This window comes from Myotis brandtii, unplaced genomic scaffold (assembly GCF_000412655.1).
Source record: "Myotis brandtii unplaced genomic scaffold, ASM41265v1 scaffold266, whole genome shotgun sequence".
In the NCBI taxonomy this organism is placed as follows: domain Eukaryota; kingdom Metazoa; phylum Chordata; class Mammalia; order Chiroptera; family Vespertilionidae; genus Myotis; species Myotis brandtii.
Window position 1 is genome coordinate 7850596 of NW_005360124.1, and position 25631 is coordinate 7876226.

Consider the following 25631-nt stretch of genomic DNA (forward strand, 5'->3'; position numbering starts at 1 on the left):
TACTGAAATATGCTTTGATTAAAGTGATTAAGTGGCAGACTATGGTGTGAAACTACAATGGACCTTGAAAAAAGTCAGCTTTCTTATTCCTAGCAAGGAAAATTATATTTGATAGTATTTGGGGTGTTACCATAGACACTATCAAGAACAAAACTTTCCTGGCAATAAATAAAATCCAGAAACCCTCAAGAGACTAAGTTTTACACACTTCTTGTAAACTCGCTAATAATAAGCAGATATTCTAGTAATCTTATGGGGTAACTGCATAAAGATTAATTTGCTATTAACACCCTATTTAAAGGACATGGCAGTACATGAGCAATTTATAATGCAAATAAATCCATATTCTTTATTACTTTCTTTCTCTCTATTTTTTTAATGTAAACTGCTTCAGTCATTTATAGCAATCATGATCTCAGTGAAAAACATTTTCTAAAGATTAGTTACATAAACCACTGGGGCAGCACAACCAAAGCACAGGCAATCATCGTAGGAGAAATTTGCTACAGGTCTTGTAGGCCCAGGGGTCTTGTCCCATTGAGTATTTATGCCTCTTTCAATTCTCAGAATCCCATGAGAAGAACAAAGGTTATCTATGTCAGCAAATGGTGTACAATCTACCCAAGATCTGAGCTAAGAAATTAGAACTCAGCCCTGAGCTTTTTCCTTTCCCCTAAGATATACTAGCTTATTCCTTCCCTGTTTGATATATCTATATCTATATCTATATCTATAATATCAATCCACTTCCCTCTGTCCCAATTACCATCACCTTGACCAGGCTACCCAAACCTCTTCTGAACTGGCTTCCCAAAAGGTGTACCTGCCTTGCTCCCGTATCAGTACTTCTCCTAGGAGATGCTGGAATGATCTTTTAAAAATTTAATCAAGTCCTGTCTCCCTCCTTAAAAGACCCCAAAGATCTTTATCATGCTTACTTACTAGGATGCTCTATGTGATCTGGAGTTTTCCAACCACTCAACTCACACTAGTTATATATATCTTCCTATTTCTCAAATCCAGGCATCTTATTCCAATGACACTGTCTTCCCAACTTGCTCCTCCCTCTCCTTAGAACTCGAAGTCTAGTTCCTTACAAGGCTGGTTCCTGCTCTCATTTCAGATCTCAGCTAAAAGGTCAATTTCTCCAATAGGTCTTTCCTTGACCACTCTATGTAAAATAGTCCCATTACTCTACTCTGTTTATGTTTTTCTTTGTACTGACCATTTGCTTTTTTATAGGCTGTCTCGCCGAACAGGATGAAAGGTCTACATCTGTCAATCCACCAATCAATTCATAATGGGTAGCATGGAACTAACCATTGACACATGTCTGTTGAATGAATGAATGATTCCGTCTAAGGTCTATGTTAGCAACATGCATATTCTCTTCATATGCCTTTCCGAGATGAGAAAAATGAGATGACATTATAAGTTTTCTTCCAAAATCCCTTCTTACACACCTTTTTTTTTTTTTTTGCTGGACTTAGCTGGGAGAAACTTCCTACTCTGTATTTTCTCAGAGTGCTATCATTGTTTATTGAATTCCCAGGTATTGTATACTGTGAGATAGGATTCTAGTTAAGGTGGTACGGAGAGGGCAGCATATCATAGATAATGATATAATTGCCATGAAATTAATTATATCTCAGAGGACATTGTAAAGGTCTTTTCCATCTCTAATTTTTAAGCATTACGTCTTACGTTAAATTACATATTAGGTATTTATAACATGAGACATTTCTAACATATAACATAAAACACTTGAAAATGCCATTTGACCAGCTATGCAAGGAAAAGCTCTGGGGATTGTAACAAGACAGAGAACGACTCTTTTTAAGAAACAACCTTTATTATCATAGTAATGAGAGAAAAATATTTTCAGTGAAGAATCTATTTTTAAAAATACAGCTAAGCAAAAAAGAGGCAGATAACAATGACCTAATAATAACTTTTCTGTCCTCAGTTTAGTCCCTGGGCAACTCAACTATCCATCAAGGTCCTCAGTCTCATCATCTCAGGAAGATGGAAAACACTGGCTAAATGTCAAGATAATACAGGGTGAATGAGTCTGTTGACCAGGGCTTTTCCAGTAATACAGGATACCTTTGGAAGCTGCATTGCTTTAAACCATTAGTACAAAGTTGAGTCCAGTGAAAATTGGCTTCCAAATAATTTGAACTTGAAAAGTGTTAGAGGACACAGTGTATTGTCTGTGTGTATGTAGACATAACAAAGCTATTTTCATGCACAGTCCTGGCAGAAGGCCCGTGGTAACTGCTCTGTGGGTCTGGTTACAATTATTTCACTATAGGGAATATTCCAGGACAGTACATCCCTTCTCTGTCCGCTTGGCCTCCGGTGGAAATGTGTGCTGTTTTTACCTCACAAACCTTTACAAATCTCCTCCCTGATTATATTTTAATTCTCCTCAAGCTATAGACCCCAACCACTCATGCCAGAAATCTCAGCTAAATTCCAAGCCCAACCCAGAACACTATAATACACAAGAAACTCTAAGAGTATGTGAAAGGAAACAAGTGTGTGATAACTTCTCTACCTTTGTAATTATATGCAATGTGGGCATTTATGCCTGTATTCTCACTATTTGTGCATCTACTTAAAAAAAAAAGTACTGATGAAGTAAATGAAACTCTCCCAAAAGAAAAGAGCTGGTGTGGTGACAATCTATTTTACCTTAAAATCAAATGTATTTGTGCTCCCTGCCCACTGCCAACTTTTCATACAGCTGAATGTAGCCCTTGGGAGAAATTTTAATGGAACATTTTATACTGAAATTGAAGATAAGAACAGTTTACAGGAGATCAGGACTATGATGCTAATCCCAATATTTAGAAATGTTTAGGTCTACCAAGTCCTTCTTATGTGGCCTCCCTCCAGGATGGTTAGTTCCAGGACTTTGAAGCCCTTCAATTAGTGACTTGAACTCAGCTTGTTAAGGAGTCCAGACTCGCTCTCAACTGTCCCAGGAATTAACTTCTCACAGTAATTCTATCCCCAATATCTTTGGCATTTCCCCACACTGGACATAGACATAGATAAGAGAGACATTAAATGCAAAGCAAAGACATAAAAAGGTTGATCAATAGGAACCACATCAAATTTCTGTAGGTGGGCTTTTTTTAGGTTTTTAAGAAATGCAGATGGTAAGCTTAATTTCCCAAGAAAAGATTATCTGGGGACAGCGTTTTGAAATCAACAGCATATGGTGTGAATCACCCTGTGGCTCAACACGTCTTAAGTCTTCACACTTTGACCTTTCCATGTCTGGAAGTATCCCTTTCACTCAAGATCAAAGGTTGAGGAACTTCTCTTGGAAGCTAAGAAGGGAATAGCATCATGTCTTTATTTTACCCAGGTGAAGCCCAGCTCCAGAGAATGGTAAGTAAACAGGAAAAGAAATGAGTTGAGACAGTGAGGGGAGATCACTAATCACTTAGAGCAGTGGTTCTCAACCTTCCTAATGCCGCGACCCTTTAATACGGTTCCTCATGTTATGGTGACCCCCCAATTTCATTGTTACAAATTGAACATAATTAAAGCATAGTGATTAATCACAAAAACAATATGTAATTATATATTTGTTTTCCGATGGTCTTAGGCGACCCCTGTGAAAGGGTCGTTCGACCCCCAAAGGGGTCGTGACCCACAGGTTGAGAACTGCTGACTTAGAGGAATGGAAAGGTAAAAATAATTAATAATAAAATAAAATTCGGTGATTTTGTTAAATTCATTTTCCTTATACAAAATATTAGAAGGTCAGACTAGAGAATTGACTGCGTTCAAACATTGGGCTTAGGTGTCATGGAAGATATAAAAATATCATGGTACCAATATTCCAATTTGGGTTGCTATGGAGGCTATTTCTATTTTCACCCGAGTCCTGCACTCTCCACCACCTTTCCCCCAAACTATTTCATTGGCTTTCTTAAATAATTTGTGTATATGTGAAATGCACACTAACATGTACTTATTAGCGTACATTTGCCTCTATAGGGAGATTCTATGATCCTTTGAAGGTAAGGGACATGTTTTGCAAATATTTACACTGTGCCTTACCTAAGTCACTTTGCTCCTAGCATGATGCTTTACATTTTTTTTATGTGCAATAGACATTTTTATATACACCTAAATAAATACCGTAAAGTATAATCCTTAGTCTCTAGGAGTTTAAGCCTCATTTGAAAGATAATCCATAAAAAACATCGATAATACAGTTATAGAAATTTTCTAAATTATCAGAAGTATATTTACTCTCCATATATTCTATCATCTATGTTCTACATATAACTCTATGGTATGTTTTATAAACCAGTCGTAACAGGACTACTGAAATAGGAGAAAATAGATAGGTAATAAGAAGAAAGTAGATAAACCTACCCAGAAATAGCACATGTATGTACATACTACATAACATAACAGAGGCAGCTAATGTTTAACAGGTACCAGGTATGTTTCCAGTACAGAGTAACAGCTGCCACCCCAATCTGTATATTTCCTAAATTCAGATCAAGATATATTAGGCATTCTCAAGGGAAGGTATCCCTGTGTCCGCTGAGATACGAAATTTGTGGAAAAGGTTTTTGGGTCACTTAAAAACAAGGATTTGCGGAAGATTCTTTATATCAAGTCCTTCTTTCTAAGCCCTAAATAACTTCAGAAGTTTCTACCCAACTCACCCCTTTTATTTACCATTCACTATGCAATATTTCATGTTTGCTAATATTTCACTTCTCCAATGAGAGACTACTGGCAACTCTAGGCCAAAAAGTTTCTTTGGTGAACTTATATTTTGAATTTCCCAAGCTAATGCTGATAATTTAACATATAAAATACTCTACTAAAATAGCTTTTCTTTGCTAATAGTTGCAGGTTCAGATCAGGAAAACTTTTGGTAAAACATAGTTTATGATTCTGAACATTTTTGCATATCAGTTATTTCAACTCTACTTAACAAACCATTTCATATGAAACATCATTTGCTAGCAACATTTTATTTCTTTCCACAGGTCTAGAGTACCGGTGATATATACTGGCCTCGAGACATAAGGCGACTTACAAATGGGACTTGACATTCTTCTAGGTTGCTCATCTAAAACTATTAGTCATGTTACACCACTTCCTTCATTTAAAAAAACTGCACCCAGACACTCATTTTATTTGAACTTTTTGAATTACGCAACTAAAAAAGATATTACCAAATGGTAATTAGTTCCCTCATAATCCCTGATTACATACTCCCTATTCATTCAGCTGAAAAACCAGAAACCAACCCCGAAGTCCACAAAATCCAAATAATTGAAATATTATAAACTTCTGAACCAATACATATGTGGCGAGGGTACCCCAACACAAAAAAAATGTTTCCCCCTTGGAGATGACAGTATCTTCTCTTATTTGAAACTGCTCATGATTTTGAGAAGGGTAAAAGATTCAGAGCTCTCTGCACCCGGGAAACAGCTTTGGGAGCAGGAAGAAATTGCCTAAATGACTAACTGCGGCAAAGTTCATGCTTAGACTGTCAGAGGCGGCTGTCGAGCTTCCTGTCTTGGGAGTAGCACACTTTTACCCAAGTATCTGGGGCGGGGGGTGTAACAGTGGAGTTTGTTGCAACACATGTCCTTACATACCCCGTAGGAAAAGGATGGCCTGGGAGTCCTAGGAGCTGTCACAGCAGAGGTAATTCATGGCTCGACTTTTGTTGGGCTCAGATAAGAGATCTGGATACTTCAAGCTTATCTGTTTCTATGTTTTGTATTTGTTTTCTTTTCTCCTAGTTTCCTAAGAAGGTTTTTTGGAAAAGCTCTGACCTTAGGGGAGCTAGAAGAATGGCAGAGAGGCTCTGGCCGGATTGGCTCAGTTGGTTGGGCTTCATCTGGTCAGGGCACACGCCTGGGGTGCAGGCTCGATCCCCAGTAGGGGGGGTGCAGGAGGCTGCTGATTGATATTTCACTCTCACATCGATGCTTCTCTCTCTCTCCCTCTTCCTTTCTCTCTCTCTCTCTAAGTATCAATAAACTTTTTTTTTTAAAGAGTGGTAGAGAGGTCAGTGGTTGCCATGTATCCCAGGTAGAATCCACCATCTTATGATCCAGGCAAATCAATTGGCTGGTGCAGGCAAGCACCTGGGGAGGAGGCGAGGGTTGGGAGTCTCCCCCGAGTAAATACTGTAACCCAGTGAGATTAGGTTAATGGTGCATTCGGCCTTGTGCAGAGACAGCTGGGACACGCGTTCACTAGGGACTGGCAGCCCCTGCGTGCAGCTCCTCACCTGAACCCTCACCCTCACTCACTGACTCCTGGACCTGAGCAGGGCGCCTATCGGCAGAGCTGGCAGTGTCCTGAGCCATAGATTCCTCTCCGCTCTCCTTACAAGGGAGTACCTTGTAGATGCAACTTGTGAGAGTAAAGGCTGAAGCTCAAAATACCAAGGTTAAGTGTTGTTGAGAAGTACTAGCCTCTTGTAAGAGGAGACTGCCAGAGGCGGGGGCTGGCTGAATGGGTAAGGCTTCTTTGCCAGGGTTAGGCTTAGAACAACAATAATCTCTGTACTCTGCTATTTGAGAGCCTCACTACAGTTTCCTAGTTTCAGATCCTTTTTACTCACGCTGGAGGCCCACTGCTCAATGATCCTCGGTTAACATCAACGCCTGACCCATTCTTAGTTCTCCGACCGCTTTCCCCTAACGTACAGCTTCACTTACAGGCAAAGACTGGCCTGTAGCACAAAACAATGGAGTTGCAAGGAAAGGTTTATTGTTTCTCATTTTATCAGATGATTTACCCTGTACTTTGGCCCCACAATCGAACTAGGCTATTTTAAAAATCTTAAAATACAGTGGATTTTCCAGGTAAACTGTATCTTGGGACCTTTCTTCCACCCATCACAGTTTTGGCAAAAATCAATCTTTAAAAATGCTCAGAATGCAAGGGAAAGAAAACAGACGCGGGCTCTCAGTGTGTTCTCAGCCCCCAAAGGGCCTGATCCAACTGCAGGCTGTTTGAAGAATAGAGTAAGGACTTCTCATCTGAACTGAAAGAGTGGTTAAAATAATCACTAAAAATATAAGTGCTGTAGCAATAGCTCAAGGAACTGAGTACCATTCAGCCACAGTTATGGTACTGGGTTGCCAAGTTTGAGATTATATTCTTTTTTGGGGGGGAAAGGGAAATGCAGGGAGAATTCCTGATTTTTTTTCCCCCTTCAATATTTTGTGGACAGAAAACTATTCCAGAGAAACAATCTAGAATTCCAGAATGAAGATGATATATTTTTCAAAACTCCAGTTTACAGCCACCAAATTAAAAACACAGATACTTCATCGAGACGTCTGCTGTGAGAACAGTCCAGGGACAAGTTGTAAAATGAGAATTTCATAGGATTAGTGCCAGTTCCTTGCTAAAACAAAACTTTTAACACTTTAAAAGATATGGTGTATTGAAATGATTTAATATTTAACCTCATCAAAAAGAAAGAAATACAAACATTCATGGGAGTCAAATGATACCACACCTGCTATGGTCTCAATATCTGTGCCTCTCCCCTCCCCCCCAATTCATATGTTGAAAATTAACATCCAATGTGATGATCCTAGGAGGTGTGGCCTTGGGAGGTAATCAGGCCATAAGGGTGGGGCTCTCATGAATGGGATTAGAGCCTTGGCAAGCGAGAACCCAGAGAGCTCATCTAGAAAGTGGGTTCTCACCAGACACCCTCTGGCATCTTGATGTTGAACTTCCCAGCCTCCAGAACTGTGAGAAATAAATGTGGCTTATAAGCTACTCGGTTTATGGTATTTGGTTATAGAAGCTCAAATGGACTAAGATAAGATCACCATAGCCACAGCCTGTGTTGGTATACCTGTCTCAATCCAAGGAGTTACCTGACAGCCATTTACTGCATCTGCATTACATTAAAGGCCCAACTTCCTTGCCACAGGCCCTTGCCTTACAAAGGGGCAGCAGGAAATGTTGTGAGGCCACCTCTGTGTTAAGAATAAAAAGTGCCTTTCTGCTATAATACCTAAGTATGTTATGATTCTTGTATTCTTTTCCTGTCACCTGCTATTGTTCTACATCAGGGTACACTAGATGAAAGAATCCTTCCATTCTCCTTAGGACAGGCATGCAAGGCCATTTTGGGAAAACCACTCATATCATTACTTCAATTCCTTGTTGTTATGATTCTCTTGTCAGGAGGGCCTCTGAGTACAGGCCCACAACCCTTTTTCTAAAGTCCTTGCACTAAATGTATTTAAAATTCAAACCCTTTTTTTCCAGATAGCTTATCTCTTGCATATATTATACAAACTTCCAATGGGGTCTAAGCCAGCACCTCATAATCAAATACATTAATATTTCTGTAGTGAAATATAGGCATTTTCACAATAAATAAGGACTGCCAATAGTCTCAAATCAAATCAGGGCAAACTTTGTAATTAAATGAGTTTTGGTGTTAATTTTGCAAAAAAAAACCTTTCAGTTTTCTGGGCATTTGGATTTTAAAATGGAGAGTAAGAGAGTATGGATTTGTACTGGGTTTTCAGAGTTCAGACAAATTGATGTATTGGTGCTTAGAGAAAGAAGAGATGGGCCGCATTGCAAATAACCTCAGGGGACCTTTCCAAGGGCTCTTTAGTCACAGAATTTTACTACATTAAACAGGGTTTAAGGTAAGTGGCTTGTCCTTGTTCCTGGGCTCCTGTCCCGTAACCTTAAAATATTCTGTCCCTGAGAATGAGTCTGTGATGGTACTGTCGTCATAGACTCTGAGCTGCCTTGCTGTTCTGCAGGGAAGGGGCCCAGAAGTGGGCAGACCTGCCCACTCTGAGCCTCACAGGAACATTCCCAGACTAGAATGAAAACCTCGACAAGGCAAGAGTGTTGGAGCCAACTGGCACGCTTGCACATGACTCCCTGATACAGTAATGACACAGTTTGATTTTTTAGGGAATATAAAAACTCAAAAATTAAAAAAGTGCCTTTTTCCTTAATATAGGAGAAAGAAATTTTTTAAAGCCCTAATCTTTGAAGTTTTCAGGTTGGGATTGGGAAGATTATATTCTGGGTTGTGCTAGGGATTCTATACTAGGGAGCAGGTAGATTGTCCGTGAGATGAGGGGTTGTCGCCAGTGGAAACAAACGGAGATAAAGGCTTACTTGGCTTCCAGGGCCAGTGCAATGATGCCCGCAGCCATGGGGGCTGAGGCAGATGTCCCCGTGTGGTTGTCCGTGCACCGCTGCCTCAGGTCCGTAGTGATCTAGAAGACAGAAGGGCACATTTTTAGGGTTCTGGGGCCAATGTGAATCACGTGCAAGTAGAAAGAAATGCACTTATACAAGTGGAATGGAGGGGTGTTGAAATAGTTGTTTTAAATTCCCTGTTCCTGTGCTCCTATGACCATATCACTTCCAGAGAATCGCCTAAATCAACTTTGGAAAGGGCAGGGTTTGGAAACTGGACTAGGGGAGCGTTTGGCCTGAAACATAAGGGTTGGGCAAGTTCTCCTTAAATTTATTCCCTAGACCCCTAGACACCTCACTTGCTTCACCCTTGTCCCAGCTCTAGTTAAAGCTACAGTTCTTTCATTACTCAATATTTTTCCTTTTTAAAAATCCTCACCTGAGGATATTTTTTCCATTGCTTTTCAGAGAGAGTAGAAGGAAGGAAGGGGAAGGGAGAGGGGGACACAGGGAAAGGAAGAAGGGAAGAAGGGGAGAGGAGAGAGAGGAAACATTGATGTGAGAGAGGAGACACATTGACTGGTTGCCTCCTGCACACATTCCGACCGAGGAACTGGGAGTGAACCCTCAACCCAGGTATGTGCCCTTGACCAGGAATCAAACCTGCAACCCTTTAGTGTGCAGGCCCACACTCTAACCACTGAGCAACACTGGCCAGGGCTACCCCACTATTTTTAATAATCCAGTCATGTTGCACAGCAACCAAACGGTGAGTTAGGCATTGGTAGCATAAGGAGTAAAGCACTCAGCCTGGCCCCTGCCCTTCCAGAACTGTTAGGTAGGGGGAGCCTCAGGTTTTAAGCAAAAGGTATGCTCTGCCATAGGAGGAACATTTGTTTAAGGACTTTTTAGAATTCATGGAAATGTTACATGGAAGAACCAAGGATTTCTCAAAGATCTAACACAAATACTAAAAGCCAGGTTCAACCCATGCGCTTGATATGAAATTACAGCACTAAGTACATCTTATCTATAATAATAAAAGGGTAATATGCTAATTAGACCAGACATCCTTCCTGATGAAGCCGGGGCCAGAGGGAAGCCAGCCCGGGTCCTGGGTGTCAGCGGGTGGCCGGAGAAGGGAAGCAGCCTGAGTCCCGGGTGCCTACCGGCAGCCAGAGGAGGGAAGTCCGGGTCCCGGGTGCCCAAGGGAAGCCTGTGCCTGCAGCTGGGGAAAGGAAGGCCTACTCTTGCATGAATTTTCATGCATTGGGCCTCTAGTATATTATAGAAGGACGTCAGCTATTTCTTCATTTTCATCAATCACAATGTGAGAACTAGATCACGTTTTCCTCTTAGTGTGAATGTGGCTCAGTAACAGACCCATCAAGCAAGGATGGTGCTTGTCAACCTTTGTTTCATGACCATTTCACTAAGAAAAATTAAATTCAGATTGTCCTTGACAAGAGATTAAACACTATGGGGTAAGATTTTGTGAACCACTGTAATATCTAAAATTTTGTAAACCCATTCCTCCGGACAAGCATCCATTTTTGGCCCCTTGGGGCTGATATCACTCCTGCTGGGAACGCACAGGGCGTGTGAGATGAGCTGGTGGTCTCATAACAGTTATTGGAGACATCAGTAAAGCTTTCTTCAGCATTACAACAAATATAGTCCCCATATTTTACAGGTGAGAGACTGAGGTGAAAGGTCATCAGAAAGGCACAGGGAGATAGAAGCCAAGTCCTGTTGTTCTAAGGAGCATCCTTTAAGAAGAATGTGGAGATTGGGTGATTTGGAAATAAATTTGGCCTTCCCAGGAACAGCTTTGTAACTCCCTAAAAATAAATCCTCCCCTAAAACCTCCCTCAGTGCCACATGAGGTCAGAGTAGACTCTAATTACTTGTGTTGGATCTAGATTGACATCCTGACTGAGCTTCACGAGAGGCCATCAGTACTCATGTCTTTCCTTTGCTCCTTTGGAACCTCCACTGTTACCAGAGTCTCCATACCAGGCAGGGACTGATACACAAGAAGTGGGAGGGTAAGCAAAAACATACAGAACCACACAGACCTGGTGATGGGAGAGAGGAGACAAGCTTTGAACTCTTTTCCTAAATGATTGAATGGTGTGCCAGAGCCCCAGCTGTGCGTTTGGCAGGCAGGGAAGACTGTTTCTAGCCATCTTCTCAACCTCCACATTGGATGCCTGCAAGATGTCTGGATAAACAAAGCCCTAAACACTCCTACATTAAAAAACTTCCTGTATTTATTTAAAATTATTTTTTCTAATCGATTTTTAGAGAGAGGGAGGGAAATATCAATGTGAGAGCGAAACACTGATCACTGCCTCCTGCACACCCAATACTGGGGGCTCAAGCCCAAAATGCAGGCATGTGTCCTGACCAGGGATTGAACCAGCAACCTCTCAGTACATGGGACTACACCCAACCATGGGATTGGGCTTAAGCCAGCAGTCAGACATCCCTCTCGCAGTCCAGGGCTCTTGCAGTCCGGGACCTTCGCTCTTTACTGCCCGCCTGCAGGGGAGGTGGGAGAGGCTCCTGCCACGGCCACTGCGCTTACCAGCCATGAGCCCAGCTTCTGGCTGAGTGGCACTTCCCCTGTGGGAGTGCACTGACCACCAGGGGGCAGCTCCTGTGTTGAGCGTCTGCCCCTGGTGGTCAGTGCGTGTCATAGCAACCAGTCGTTCCGCCGTTCAGTTGATTTGCATATTAGCTTTTTATTATATAGGATATGCACATTGCCGTACAACAGGTCTCTAGAACTTTTAATCTTGCATGACTGAAACTCTACCCACTGAGTAACTCGACTTTTTCCCCTCCCCCCGACCCTGGCAACAACCATTCCACTTCTGCTTCTATGAGTTTGACTACTTTAGGTACCTCTTATAGGTAGAATTATACAGCATTTGTCTTTTTTTTATGATTGGTTTATTTCACTTAAAATTCTGTCCTCAAGATTCACCCATGTTGTAGGATTTCCCACTTTTTAGGCTGCATAGTATTCCATTGTATGTATATGCCACATTGTCTTTATTAATTCATCTGTCAATGGACACTTGGGTTACTTCCCCCTCTTGGTATTGTGAATAATGCTGCAATGAACATGGGTGTGCAAATATCTCTTCGAGATTCTGTTTTCAATTATTTTAGATATGTACCCGAAGTGGGACTGCTGGATCATTGAAAAGGTATTTCTACTTCATTTGAAATTATGGGTAAATGTGCAGCCCTATTTTCCAAAGGCCTGATCCCTAAATCAATGCATAAACAGCCCAGGAGCAGCCGGTTTCCCTGTTTTCAGATATGCTCTTGTTGAGAGATGGCCTTGCTGCATTCTTCCCATTTTACCTCACCCTCATGGTCACGTTCCTTTGCCAAGTTTTATTTTTTTTTTCAATGACTTGTGCCTGGATTCAAGATTTTTCATGATGTTTTCCCACTTGGCTCCCTTTCCTTATTCTTCAGCTGCACCAGACACTTTCAATGCACAGAATCAAATCCAGAATAAACACTCCAAGTGTGTGTTGCATTTTTGAGTCTAATAAATAACTACCTCCTGCCAATCCCAAACATGAACAATAAAAGTTTTAGGATGTCGGGTTTGCAATAGGAATTTGCCCTCTCTATATATAGACACCAGGAATAGACACCTATATATTATATTATACATATAATAATAGACTTAAACAGAAAGCTACTCAGCACTTTTACATATAAACACCAATTTAGTGATAAATGCTATTGGTATAGGTAGGACTGCAGAATTCCAGTCAACACTGTGCTTTTATCTCTCTCCCCCCTCACCCCGCCCCTCCCCGCCAACCACTTCAAGGAGATGAAACTTGAGTAGTGAGCAGGGGTGGGAAGGGAGTGGAACAGGAAGGTGATGGAGAGGAGGAAGGAATGGAGAGAAAAGAAACAAAAACATCCTCACTCCCTTCTCATCCTGCCTTAAGTGGAAATTCCAGCTGGGTCATCTCAAGAGGAAGTTACTGTCAGTGGTAAAGATATTTAGGTGTAAATTACCAGAAAGATCTAAGGCAGGGTTTTCATCATTAAGAGTAGCCACAGTACCGGAGAAATTTTTGTGTCTATCTTTAGAAAGAAAAGGCAAAGACCACCAAGGAGCACGCAGTCTTGAAGAAAAATGATGTTCTGAAAACTGGAACCACGCGGGGTAACCCCATTAATCATAACGCATGCATACAAGATCTGACACGGTCATTTAAAGGAAAAGTTGCACTCGGCCCACATCCCAGGGCAGGGAGTCCAGAGATGCTGTATGTGAAAACGGAACAATAAAGCACTTCACGTTTAGATTCCATTTTAAAGAATGTCTCGGAACCTGGTTGCAAGCCCGGTGGCACATCTTGCACGCTCCAAATTCCCTCAATTCGCTACCCAAATCAGAAACAGAATTTCCCTCCTCAGAACCTCTCTGATTGCTCAAGAAAATATCATTTCTGCCCATCAGAGTGAAGAAAACAGAAGATGACACCAGGCCCCAAGCCAGATCAAAGCTGTCCTGATCGGCAAATTAGATTTTGAGCCTGTCCCAGGATGAGTAGCAGATGGTTTTTTTGGACTCTACAAAGTTAGGGACGCCATCCTCCTATGGTGAGAAGGGGTGGGTTTTGTTCAGGCCCAGCCCGGCTTCCTTGGAGAAGAACCATCACTTTTTCTCATCCTAAACCATTATTTCCTAATCTTTCATATTTCATTACTGGGGCTGATTGAATCTTTTATTTTAGCCTGTTGATGTCATTCTCCGGGGAATCTCAGTCCAGACTGACTTTGGCCGTAAGCGACAAGCCTTTATAGCAACCCTCCAGTTAAGAGTTTTTTATCTCTGGGTTATCTTGTGATCTGTTTTATTTTGAAGGTGCCATATTGTCTCTTATCTGGTAAAAGTGCAACTGAACAGATAGTTTTCAAACATGAAATGAATTTGTCTCTGGTGTTGATTTTCATTTGGATTAGAAATGTGCCCAGAAAGCTGTTTCAGAAATAGCTCTGAGCGATAAGGAGAGAAATGAAAAACCTTAAATGTGTCCATGGATAAAACAGAAGAAGCTGATTTATGAAAGCACAGCAAAATAAAAAGGAACCGAGGACCAATTAATGCTTTATGTGTTCACCAAAGTCACAAGGACTGGTGTAAAATTCAATCATTGCTGACAAGTCCACATGAAATTCCACTCACGTGTTGCTACGAGAATCTATAAATGCGAACTGCAAAAGTAAGGTTTTGCTTACAAATGTGAGGTTGCGATCACTACAGAAAGATGCCATCTTACATCATGTTTGCTCGGAGCTCGTAACGTTTGGTACGGAGCAGAAGCACAGTATTGGCTAAGTTGAATTGCTAAAGTCAAGCTCATCTGTGCTCATTTTGTTCTGTACTTTAAACTCTCCCACTTCTTAGGAAAGACTTCAAGGTCACTTCTTTATCGACTCTCCAAACAGAACTCACATAAACTTATAAGCAACCTATAAAAAGTATGTGTGTATATGTCTATATGCAATCCAGGGGCTAAGTAAAGGAGAGCAATTCCCCCCACAGCTACTATGGCTACCACTACGGGCAACCTGCAATGCGTGAGGCAACGGGTAATAGAGGGGTGTGTGTGTGTGTGTGTGTGTGTGTGTGTGTGTGTGTGTGTGTGTGTGTGTGTGTGTGTGTGTGCTTTCATGTGCATAAAAAAACCACATTTAGTCCCACGAGAACGCTCCAAGGAAGATATACTATTTATTAACTAAGTAGGTGGAGGTTGGGGGAAGCTAACTTGCCCGGCTACTGAAGAGCGGGTAGGTGGTGAAGTAGTAAATCCTGCAATGGCAGAAAAGAAAAAGCTGAGTCACAGAGTGTGGTCATGTGGGAGAGTAAGGGTGACAGTCAGACCACCACCAGCAAGGACGGTGGGACCTGGGACCGGCCCAAGTCAGCGAGTGGGCACACGGAGTCTCCTTTGGGCCACAATCAAAATGAGAACTTTTCAGGAACAAACTTTCCTTTCCCTCCCCCTCCCCACTCCCATTCTCAAGAGAATATGTACCAAACTTCCAAACAAACTAAACACATCTGGGTTTGCTAGTCTTTCACTCATGAAAAGTAATGACAGTTCCGGAATCAAAAGGAGAAACAGAGAGAGGATAGAGAAAGTACCTGTACTGAATAATGAGTTGAGTATTGGGGGAGTTCACAATGTTTCTGCAAAAGGAAATGTGTGGCTGCTGAGGAGCACTAAAAGCAATAAGATAATTCCTCCATGTGGACTTGGTGGTTCAGGCCAACCCCGATACACCCCAGGCAGCAAGTTTGCTTTGAACACAAATGAATAAAATGACATCAGGAGAGGGTTGAGTAGAGCATATATTCTCTCAACCTTGGCTCACAGAACCCATCCCAGGAGGGATACCATGGCCCCCGAATTCTAATCACCGAGCCAAATTACTACAGGGGGGAAAAAAGGCAAAGACTCAACTAGTCCCAAAGGCAAGAGATAATTTAATGACGGGAGTGACTGGGAAGAGAGGGGAGCTTTAGCTCCCAAACAGAACTTGGCAGAAATGCTGGGATGGGATGTAGTTACAGACTGGATCTTTAATGGTCTTTGACACTAAGAAAGGTAATATGTTACAGCTATATCAAGTCATCAGATGGAAAATGGACTCCAGGCAATTTTCTACGCTAAATATATTGTCACATACCCTTTGCCTCTCACCAACCTATCAGCAGGAGTAGTTTTTCTTAGAGAAACACAACACCCCTCTGTCTTCCTGTAAACACTCCTAAAGCTTCCATCCTTCCCGATGTCTGATTAGTCATTTATGCCTAATTAGTTATTAAGCTCAGGCTCTGGGAAGATCAAAACAAAGTCTTCAATCTCAAGTACTTTCCATTCTAGTGTGAAAAACAGTCAATAAGAAAATGTACAATCTCATGTTAAGTAGCTCTGTGGAAACTAGAAAGAAAATTGAACGGGCTAAGAGTATAGTGGAGGGAAGAGCCGCTGTTTCAGGGGAGGTGAAGAAGAATATCCTCTCTGAGGTGAAAATTGAGAACAGACTTAATAAAGAAGTGGTTTCTGGCCTAACAGACTTCACTTCTCCCAGGACAGAGACCTGAGTTGAATGTCACACAAAACAGCATATGCTTGGGGAATTTGGTGCCCACACTGTGCTACAGGCACTAGCAACTCAGATTGGCAAAGAGTTTAGGTTTTTGCAAGAGGACCAATTGTCTGAGGGGGGTTATGAAAAGGTCTAATGAAAGTCAAAATAAGTGGGCCATGTTGTAAAAAAAAAAGGCATCAATTGTCATATAGCCCCATACGGGGTGTCCCCGAAAAGTGTCCAGGGCCTGATAGCATATTGGCTGCAAGGTGGATTTTGGGGCGTCTATCTGATTTCGGTTGGAATCTGGGCTCTACCACCTACTAGCTTTGTTTCTCTTAACCTTTCGAGCTTTAGGTCTCTCATCTGTAAGGCAGGGAAAACACCTGATCTTTCTGCAAAGTGTTCTGGAGACATGCATTCGATGTACATAGTGCAGGGGCACACATTAGAGGACCACAATGTTATATTTAGGACATTTTAAAGCACTATAAACATATTACATATTCAACATGGACTAAGATGTATATACTATGGTTAATTAAAATATTACTTCATACCATGGCTTTATAATAACCAGTCATGTCCACTGGTTTCTGTTTATCTTAGAGAGAAGCTTCTTATTGTAGTGATCTTGATATTTTGGTGCTTCATCTGCTAAAATAATATGATATCAGGCCTGCCCGATCGGATCTATTAAAGCATGAATGGAATACCAAGGTCCACAGTCATCCTAACAGTAGTGGCAGGAAACCAAGAGATGGATGGAGACCTTGCTATGTTTTGAAACCCAGGCGAGGATTTCCTGCTTGCATGCCGCGAGAAGGCATTTGATGAGGACAAGGTCACTTTATTTAACAGAAGTGCTTTCTGAGAAGCAGAGAGGAGATGTTTCCTCTCTCCTGGGTCCCCAGCAGCTGCCTTGGTTCAGATCACAAAGGTGCTCTGTGACTGAGGAATGATGAGTGTGCACTTCTGGAGAGGCTGCAAGTGACAAAAGAAAACGAATGACCCCGGGAAGAGAGCCCCGAGCAGAAAGGGAGACATTGCCATCCCCGTAACACTCCATCACAGATGCCACTAACAGGATGTGGGCATCTCCGAGGGGCCACCTGAGTCTGGTTCAAAGCCTGATGAAGACAAGGTCCCAGGAGCAACACAGGACTATCTGTCATCCTGACATCTAGAAGGAAAAGGGGTCAGCTGGACCATAAAAGGCTGACGTGGCTGCCAACTCTATTCATGTTCACACTGTTAACATGTTCGCCATCAAAGTGCCTTTCTTTATGGCAGTGGTTCTCAACCTTGGCTGCACATTAGAATCACCTGGGAATCTTTTTAAAATCCTGATTTCTGGGCCCCATCCTCCGGAAATTCTGTTTCTTTGTGATGGGGTGGGGCCACAACATTAGTAACAAAGAAACAGAATTTCCGGAGGATGAGTTGTGCGCCAAAGGAACCCAAGAATAGAGTAGAAACTGGGTGAGTTTCTCCTTAGCTTCCCACCATGTCGAGGTCTCCCCCGCACTGGACTAACTCCAGCCTAACCGATCCAACTGCTGCTCCCAGCGGCTCGCGGGGGTGGGGGGGGGGGAAGGGGAGGGGGGGCAACAAGCACCTCTGTTAACAACAGCTGGGAAAATGACCAGCCTCGCTTCATTTCTGCAGGATGCAGAAAGCTACTCTGACTCGGGGAACCATGGTACCAGCCACTGGCTGCGTCAGGTGCTGTGTAAATACCTTACACCTCATACTTATTCTCTTCATGAGAATCTGTGAGGTTGATGCTGGTTTTGCCTCCATTTTATAGATGAAGGAACCAAGACGCTGTGAAGGCTGCTTAGCCCCTGCACAGTCTGAAGCTAACGACTATAGTTTGAAACAGCTCCCACGTTTCCTCTCCGACTGAGAGTAATCCGGAGATTCAAGCAAAATAAGAGAATCTGAGAACCAGATAAAGAAAATTGCTAGTAAGCTGCTGTAATGAAAACGGGAGAGATTAAATACGAATTAGAAATGAGTAAATGTTAAATATACAGTGAGTCAGTAAAGGTTTTGACATCAAAAGCAGCAACTAGGGAAAAGTAAAGTACAGGACCCGAAGCAAGGATATGTCACAGTGTCCACCTTCCCTTTCAAGCCTTATCCTGGACCACCGAATGGACCAATTTGTCCATCCATGAGAGAATCCTACATGACCACCCTGTCTTGGGGGTCATAAAAGCTACTGCACAATCACAGCAAATAGTGATGAAGGGACCAGGAAGGTCAAGTCTAAGGACTAAATCTAACTAACAATTTTGAGGTCCCTCTGTCCACATTGTTTCTCCTACATGAGGCTCAGACAACCCTCCCTTCCTTTTGATATTTTACCCTTTGGATTATAAGTTTCCCTGAAGGAAGACAATTATGGAATTTAACAGTACCCCTCCTCCAACCCCAGCAATCAGGGATAAATCGGACTAGATGGGCCTATTTACTTTGAAGCAAAGGTGAGTCTGTCTCAAATTGCCTTCATACTTGAGAGGTATAAGAAGGGGTTCCTTAGTCCAGAGAGTTTTGTCAAGGTTTTCATGATGCAGGACTGACCAATGTCACTTATTACTAGTGGACACTGACCATTAGTTCTGAGAAACAATGTCTTCATTTTTGAAAGCTGAAGGAACATTCCTCTATTATAATATTTCCATGATGAAGATAACAAACACATCACAGAGGATCACGATCCCATTAAGAAAGCTGTGAAACTTCAAAACATACTCATCTCTGTATTTTCTCTTTTCATATTTCACTGTGTATTGCAGAGTTATGTTTACTGATGATTGATGGAGGTGCTTAAAGGCAGACCCATGTGTATATCTTTTAGCCTAGCTATGGTAGAGAAGTTAGGGCAAGATGGGGACAGATGAGATCTGTACATGGGTAGGCAGTTTTTATTTAAATCAATCTGCAAAACGTCACTAAAGAAGGTCTTAAGAAGTAACTGAAAAATCAAACATAAAATCATATAACATAAATGAATAAAGAACACCATGGATGAGGTAGGGTCCTATCACTGCTGTGGAAAAGTCAGATGTAGCATCAATAAGACCCGAGAGCAAGGTCTTGGCTAAATGCTAAAAGGTGGCAGGCATAGCAGCTGAACTCCACTTTAGTAAGACAAATCCCTAGACAGGTCACAAAACCATGATCAGGAAAAGAGCAAAGTACAAAGGTGTTTGACATTTAGAATCAGCAGCACATGCAGGGTACCCCCCTCCCCAAAGCCAGATCTTTCTGGAGCACAAATGGGTCAGCTAGTACACAAAGTACTTTTTATTTACTTCCTCATAATCTCTGTAATAACTCCACAAACTATGAACTATTAAATGTCCCCACTTTACAAGCAAGGGCACTAAAAGAGAAAAATTCAGTACCGTGTCTAAAGTTACCCAGCTAGTAAATAGTTCAACACCCAATGAAACCCGTGCAGGCTGGTCCTGCAACCTGAACTCTCACCAATCCTTTTGCTGTCTGCATAGAGAGTAGGCATGTTAGCAAGCAGGAGATCGCACAGGACTCTGTGCTTTTCACTCAGGCCAACTTGGTGAGGAAATATTAGAAAAGCATCTTTTGTATAGGTTTCGTTCACGTTAAATAAAGAGAGTCCAACTGGATTCTGGGTTTCCTCCTATACTTTTGTTTTTCACTCTGAATTAGCTGTCTTTGGAAACCAAAGCCCTGACGCTAAGGCTGAAAGGCAGTGTGGGGACACAGGGATACAGGCACTGGGCTCAGAGTCAGATTTAGGTTCCAGTCCCTTCTTACCACTAACTCACTGGGTAAAGGGGAACCATTCATTTGTCCTCCATATAACTGAAGCGTAATCATGTCTAAGGCCACATTAAATGCAGGAATGTCATCACCTGGACAGGGTTTTTCCACAAAAGGGTAACATTTACAAATACTTGTATTGAGTAATCAGCTCATCAGACTTTCTATTTCCATATATTACATGTGCATATAAATTTGTGATTTCCCACCTGGCTGGAGTGGCTCAGTTGGTTGAGTGTTGCCCAGAGCACCAAAAGGTTGCTGGTGAGATTCCTGGTCAGGGCACATATCTGGGTTGCAGGTTTGATCCCTAGTCGGGGAGCATATGGAAGGTAACTGATCGATGTTTCCCTCTTCTCTCTCTCTCTCTCTCTCCCTCCCTCCCTCCCTCCCTCTCTCTAAGCATGTCCTCAGGTGAGTATTAAAAAAAGGATTTGTGATTTTCTGTCTGGATGTCAAAGTGAAGGATAAATAAATACATCATGGCAGGCATGCAAATGGCACGTACTATTTTCTTATCGTAGGACTCTCCGCTGCTGTAGGTTGTGGCCAGTGTGGAGGAACACTCTTCCAGGTACCACGGCTTCTTTCCACTCTCGGCTGTGCTGCTGATGGAGATGGTGTAGATGCTGTTGGTGTAGCCGTCACAGGAGCAGTGGTCTTTGCTCCTTCCGCCATTGCCTGACGCCCAGACAAAAACAGAGCCCAGGCCTCTCCGCCCCTGTTCACAAAGACAAAATGTTAAAAAGTTAAATGATGGAAGACGAGGATCCCAGGCTCTAGATGAAGAGATGAAAATTGACAAGACACAATCAGATATTTGCAGGAGGGTGTGATGCTATTTTAATAACATGCTGGGTTTAACTTTAAGTTGTGTTTTGATGTAAGAGGAGTTACTTGTAGAAACAAAAATAATCCACTGTAATGTATAGCATGGTGACTATCCTATATAATAAAAGCCTAATATGCTAAGTGTCCAGTTGTCCAGTCATCTGTTCAACCAATCAAAGTATAATATGCTAATGATATGCTAAGGCGGCTCAACTGCTTGCTATGATGTGCACTGACCACCAGGGGGCAGATGCTCCAACTGGTAGGTTAGCTTGCTGATGAGGTCCAGCCAATTAGGACTGAGCAAAATGGGCCAGACATGCCCTGGAGCCCTCGTGCAGTCCCTCCCCAGCCCCAATCATGTACCGGTGAGTTCCCTTGGCCTGGTCTGTGCCCTCAGGGGATGTCAGAGAGCCAGTTTCGGCCCAATCCCATAGGCCAGGTTGAGGGATCCCACTGGTGCACGAATTCTTGCACCGGGCCTCTAGTGATTAATAATACTGTATTACATATTTGAAAGTTGCTAAGAGAGTAGATCTTAAAAGTTCTCATCACAAGAAAAAAATTGGTAACTATGTGAGATGATGGAAGTTAACTAGACTCACTCTCATGACATTTCACAATATATACAGACACTGTATCATTAACGTTGTACATTTGAAACTAATATAATGTTATAAGTCAAATAAACCCATAAAATAAGTAACTAAAATAATCTTTCTCAAATGGCACAGTTATAGAAGTAGCACCAATAGCACCAATCTATCTATATATATAAAACCCTAGGCAACTGGTCAATCATTCGACCGTTCAACCGGTTGCTATGATGTGCACTGACCACCAGGGGGCAGATGCTCAATGCAGAAGCTGCCCCCTGGTGGTCAGTGCACTCCCACAGTGGGAGTGTCACTCAGCTGACCGATGGGCACCAGACACCGGGCTCATAGCTGGTGAGCACAGCTGCAGCCGTCCGCCTCCATGGCAGCACTAAGGAGAGGTGGCGGCAGGTGCAGCGGGGCCAGGATGAACTGCAGTGGCACCTCAGGCTCCTTCTCAGCTGCCTGCCTCTTTGTGCACCACTACATCCCTTAAGGGATCCTGGATTGTGAGAGGGCGCAAGCCAGGCTTAGGGACCCCACTGGTGTACGAATTCGTGCACCGGGCCTCTAGGGATGACAATAATAAGGGCTAACATTTATTAGGTACCTACCATAGACCAAACATAGTTCTAAAGTTTTATGTGAATCAGAATGAATTCTTCTAATAACCCTGTGAGAATGGTGCAATTTGTGTCCCCACCATACAGGTGAATATTTGAGGTACAGAAGTCCAGTAATGCTCCTAAGGTCATACAGCCAGTACAAGGAAGGACAAAATTTGAACTCAGACAGCTGGACCCCAGAATTGTAATATTATTAATCACCAATCACCACAGTCAAATACTATTGCTACCAACATTTACATCCACCATCAAGGGGGTGCTACTGTGCACCCTCATTTCACAGGTGAGGAGCATGAGGTGTAGAAAGGTTATGTATTTATCTGAGATGACATGTCAGTGAGTGGCAAGAAAAGTCAGATATCCTTCCTTCTAGAACTGTGCCTTCCCTGTGCATGGTGTGGACACTAATAACTAAGGATTATTAATGGATGCTACCAGAAATAAAAAGATATCAAGAGATCAAATATGTTTGGAAACTCTGAGTTCAGCAAAATTAAACAGGTTCTCTTACTGCAGAATTTCTCAGTCTTTAATAGTGGTTGGTCATTGCAAAACTCTAAGAGGGGGGCACATTCTGAAGTAATTTTCAAACATTTTTGATTGCAGATGACATCTTCAACCAGACTCATGATCTTACATAGCTAGGAGATGGAGTCATATTCTTCCTTGCCAAACCTTGGCATAAATTAAAGCTATCCCTAATGTCATAAAATAATCAAGAAGAAAAGTAGAACATAGATATATTGAAGCATAATGACTATTTGGTTCTATAAGATGAGGTCTTGGGAGGAAACAGAGGTAAGCCTAAGTGAAGAATATTTATAGGAATAGTTATAGCTGAGTCTGTGAGAAATCTCACCATTTTACAACTAGAAGGCACACTGGAGGACACCTCACCAAACCTAACATTTAGTTTGTAATTAGGACGCGAGAACCAAAAATCACATAGGGATGGCTGAGACTCTTCCTTCCAGGCCCTCACCTTCTGGTCCTAGGGGTAGGGAAAAATATTTGGGATGTTGTCTTAGAATTTCTGGAAAAAAGAGCCAAGAAGAGAGACCACAAAGAATCCGGAGTATCTGTGATAAACTGTCTCTGACCTTGAATCCTCAAGGAACAGAATATTTATGACATGATTTGACCGACTTGAGCACGGATTTCCTTTTGTCCTTCAATGTGGAAAAATGCAATATGATTACACAGGAATGGGACAAATTCAGGAAGAGACAGTAAAAGAAACTTCTGGATGCTACTGCCCTGGACAGCTGGGCCTGGTTTACCTTCCTTCCATTTCCCACTAAAATATTCATGAAATATAGAAAAAGATGCAAAAATGACCAAGCCACCATACACCAAGGACTATATTCAATAGTTTGTCAATCTTGGAATTGCCCCTCATTACCTGTGGATGGCCAGATTGAAAAATTCTAGTGACTGACTTATACTTGGACTTCAGAAATAGACCATCTTAGCCAAAGAAGGAAGGTTCCAGTTCATCACCAAAATGTAGCCTCTCTACCACACACCAAGGGACTGTATTGTAGGCAAGAAGCCTGGTCACATCAGAGCCTTACCTAACAGGTCAACAGAACACGTGAAATAATGCAAAACCCACCTGGTTGAAACAGCACCATTAAGAGGTAAAACCACAAAACAAACAGAGCACATATGACACATTTATATATCTATGTAAAATTATGACTGCCTGTGTATAAAATTCAAAAGAGATCTTTAAAAACTAATTCAATTTTAAAGAATGTTTAATAAGAAAATATTCAGGAGGTACTTTTATGTTCACGATGTAGAGACAAATGTAGGATACAGAATGATACAGTATGGTCTCCGTTTGGAAAAAATGTATGTGCATGTAAAGAAGTTAATGTGCATAAGGTTATATGCATAAAGCTACCATAAAGTGACGATGTAACAGAACTTACCCTGTTTGGTAAGCTTAGGAAAGATTTTTATTTTATTTTCATACCATCCTTTGGCAACCGTGTATGGTTTTTATAAACAAATACAAATACATTTATTCCTCGATTAGGACCAATTCTTAAGAGACAATTTTACTTTATGATCAAGAGGAGTTTTACACACAAAGGTCCACTGTATGCTAAAAACAACAGAGCTAACATTTATAGACACTTAATATGAGCCAAGCACTGTCTCAACATTATTCTGCACAAAGCGAGTCTATATCATCATTTTACAGATGATCAAATGGGGGCTCAGAAACGCTGACCAACGCCAGAGCCAGAGCTTGAAATCCAACTGGCACCAAAGCCTGAGCCCTTAGCCCTTACAGCAGTTTTCTTTTGGACTTATGTTTGCTATGCTGTGTTTATCTGAAACGCCCGAGTCCTCACTGAAGCATGGCATTAGGATCTAAGAGCAGACCAGACTCCAAGTTCTCTCCAGACTTGCAGAATCAGAACTTCAGACCTCTCTCGAGTATCCTCAAGGGAAGGACATAGGTTCTGACCTCAAAGCCCCCCTAAAAATCCCAACTTCACAAGGGCTCCCTCAGAAGTATGACCTCAAGTCATTCTATTCTGGCAGTATCCACAGATGACACCACTCGGGAGGACAATGGCATTGCTAAGGGCCCTGTGGAGATCCCCTGGGTTGGGATAACAGTTGGTTAATAGACAGTGGGATGCTGCTACCCTGGAAACGTCCCTTCCAGTCTGAGGTGACATCCTGTATCAAACAGATGATTTGAGGTAATTATTTCACAACTGGGCAATGGTGAAGGGAAACTCTTAAGGACAGTGTTGGGTCAATAACCCATCCCCTGCACCAGGCCTGCAAGGAGCTGGGGAGAGAGAAGTCACTGGAGCTGGAGACAGAGGGGATAACAGGAGTTGAAAATTGCTCAGGGGACACACCAACCCATATCAGCCTTTCGGTGGGGCGGGGGGCGGCAGAGGAATACATCCTGAGACCCAGTCTCCTCCTCTCTCCCCCATTTCTCCCATATCCATCCCACTGGCCAAAACCTAGCAGAGCCAGAGGACCTGGGAGACCATACAGGACACAGAGATCAGTATCCCTCAGCATGGAGCACCTCGAGAGAAGGGGTATGGAGGGTGGAATGGGAGAGATCAGGTATCATCCTTAAGGTGTGTAATGGACTGAACTGTATCCCCCAGCCTCAAATTCATATGTTGAAGCTCTAACCCCCCAATGTGACTGTATTTGAAGATAGGACCTTTAAGGAGGTAATGAAGGTTAAGTGAGGCCATAAGAGTGGGGCCCTAAGCTAATAAGACTGTTCTCCTTACGAGAAGTGGAAGAGATGCAGGAAGTACACCCAAGGAGGAAAGGCCATGTGAGGACACAGCAAGAAGGCGACCGTCTGCAAACTGAGGAGATGTGTCACCAGAACTCAACCTTACTGGCACCTCGATGCTGG

General features: G+C 42.4%; 1 protein-coding gene across 1 annotated transcript in view; it reads right to left on the reverse strand.

Annotated features, from left to right (window-relative positions):
• Positions 1-25631, reverse strand: part of PCSK5 (proprotein convertase subtilisin/kexin type 5) — a gene marked incomplete at its 5' end in the record, with an annotated part of 415527 nt that overhangs the window by 222121 nt on the left and 167775 nt on the right. The window contains 2 exons of the mRNA XM_005868347.2: positions 9181-9281; positions 20672-20884. Of these exons, the coding sequence (XP_005868409.1) occupies positions 9181-9281; positions 20672-20884 (314 nt within the window). The remainder of the gene's footprint in view (positions 1-9180; positions 9282-20671; positions 20885-25631) is intronic.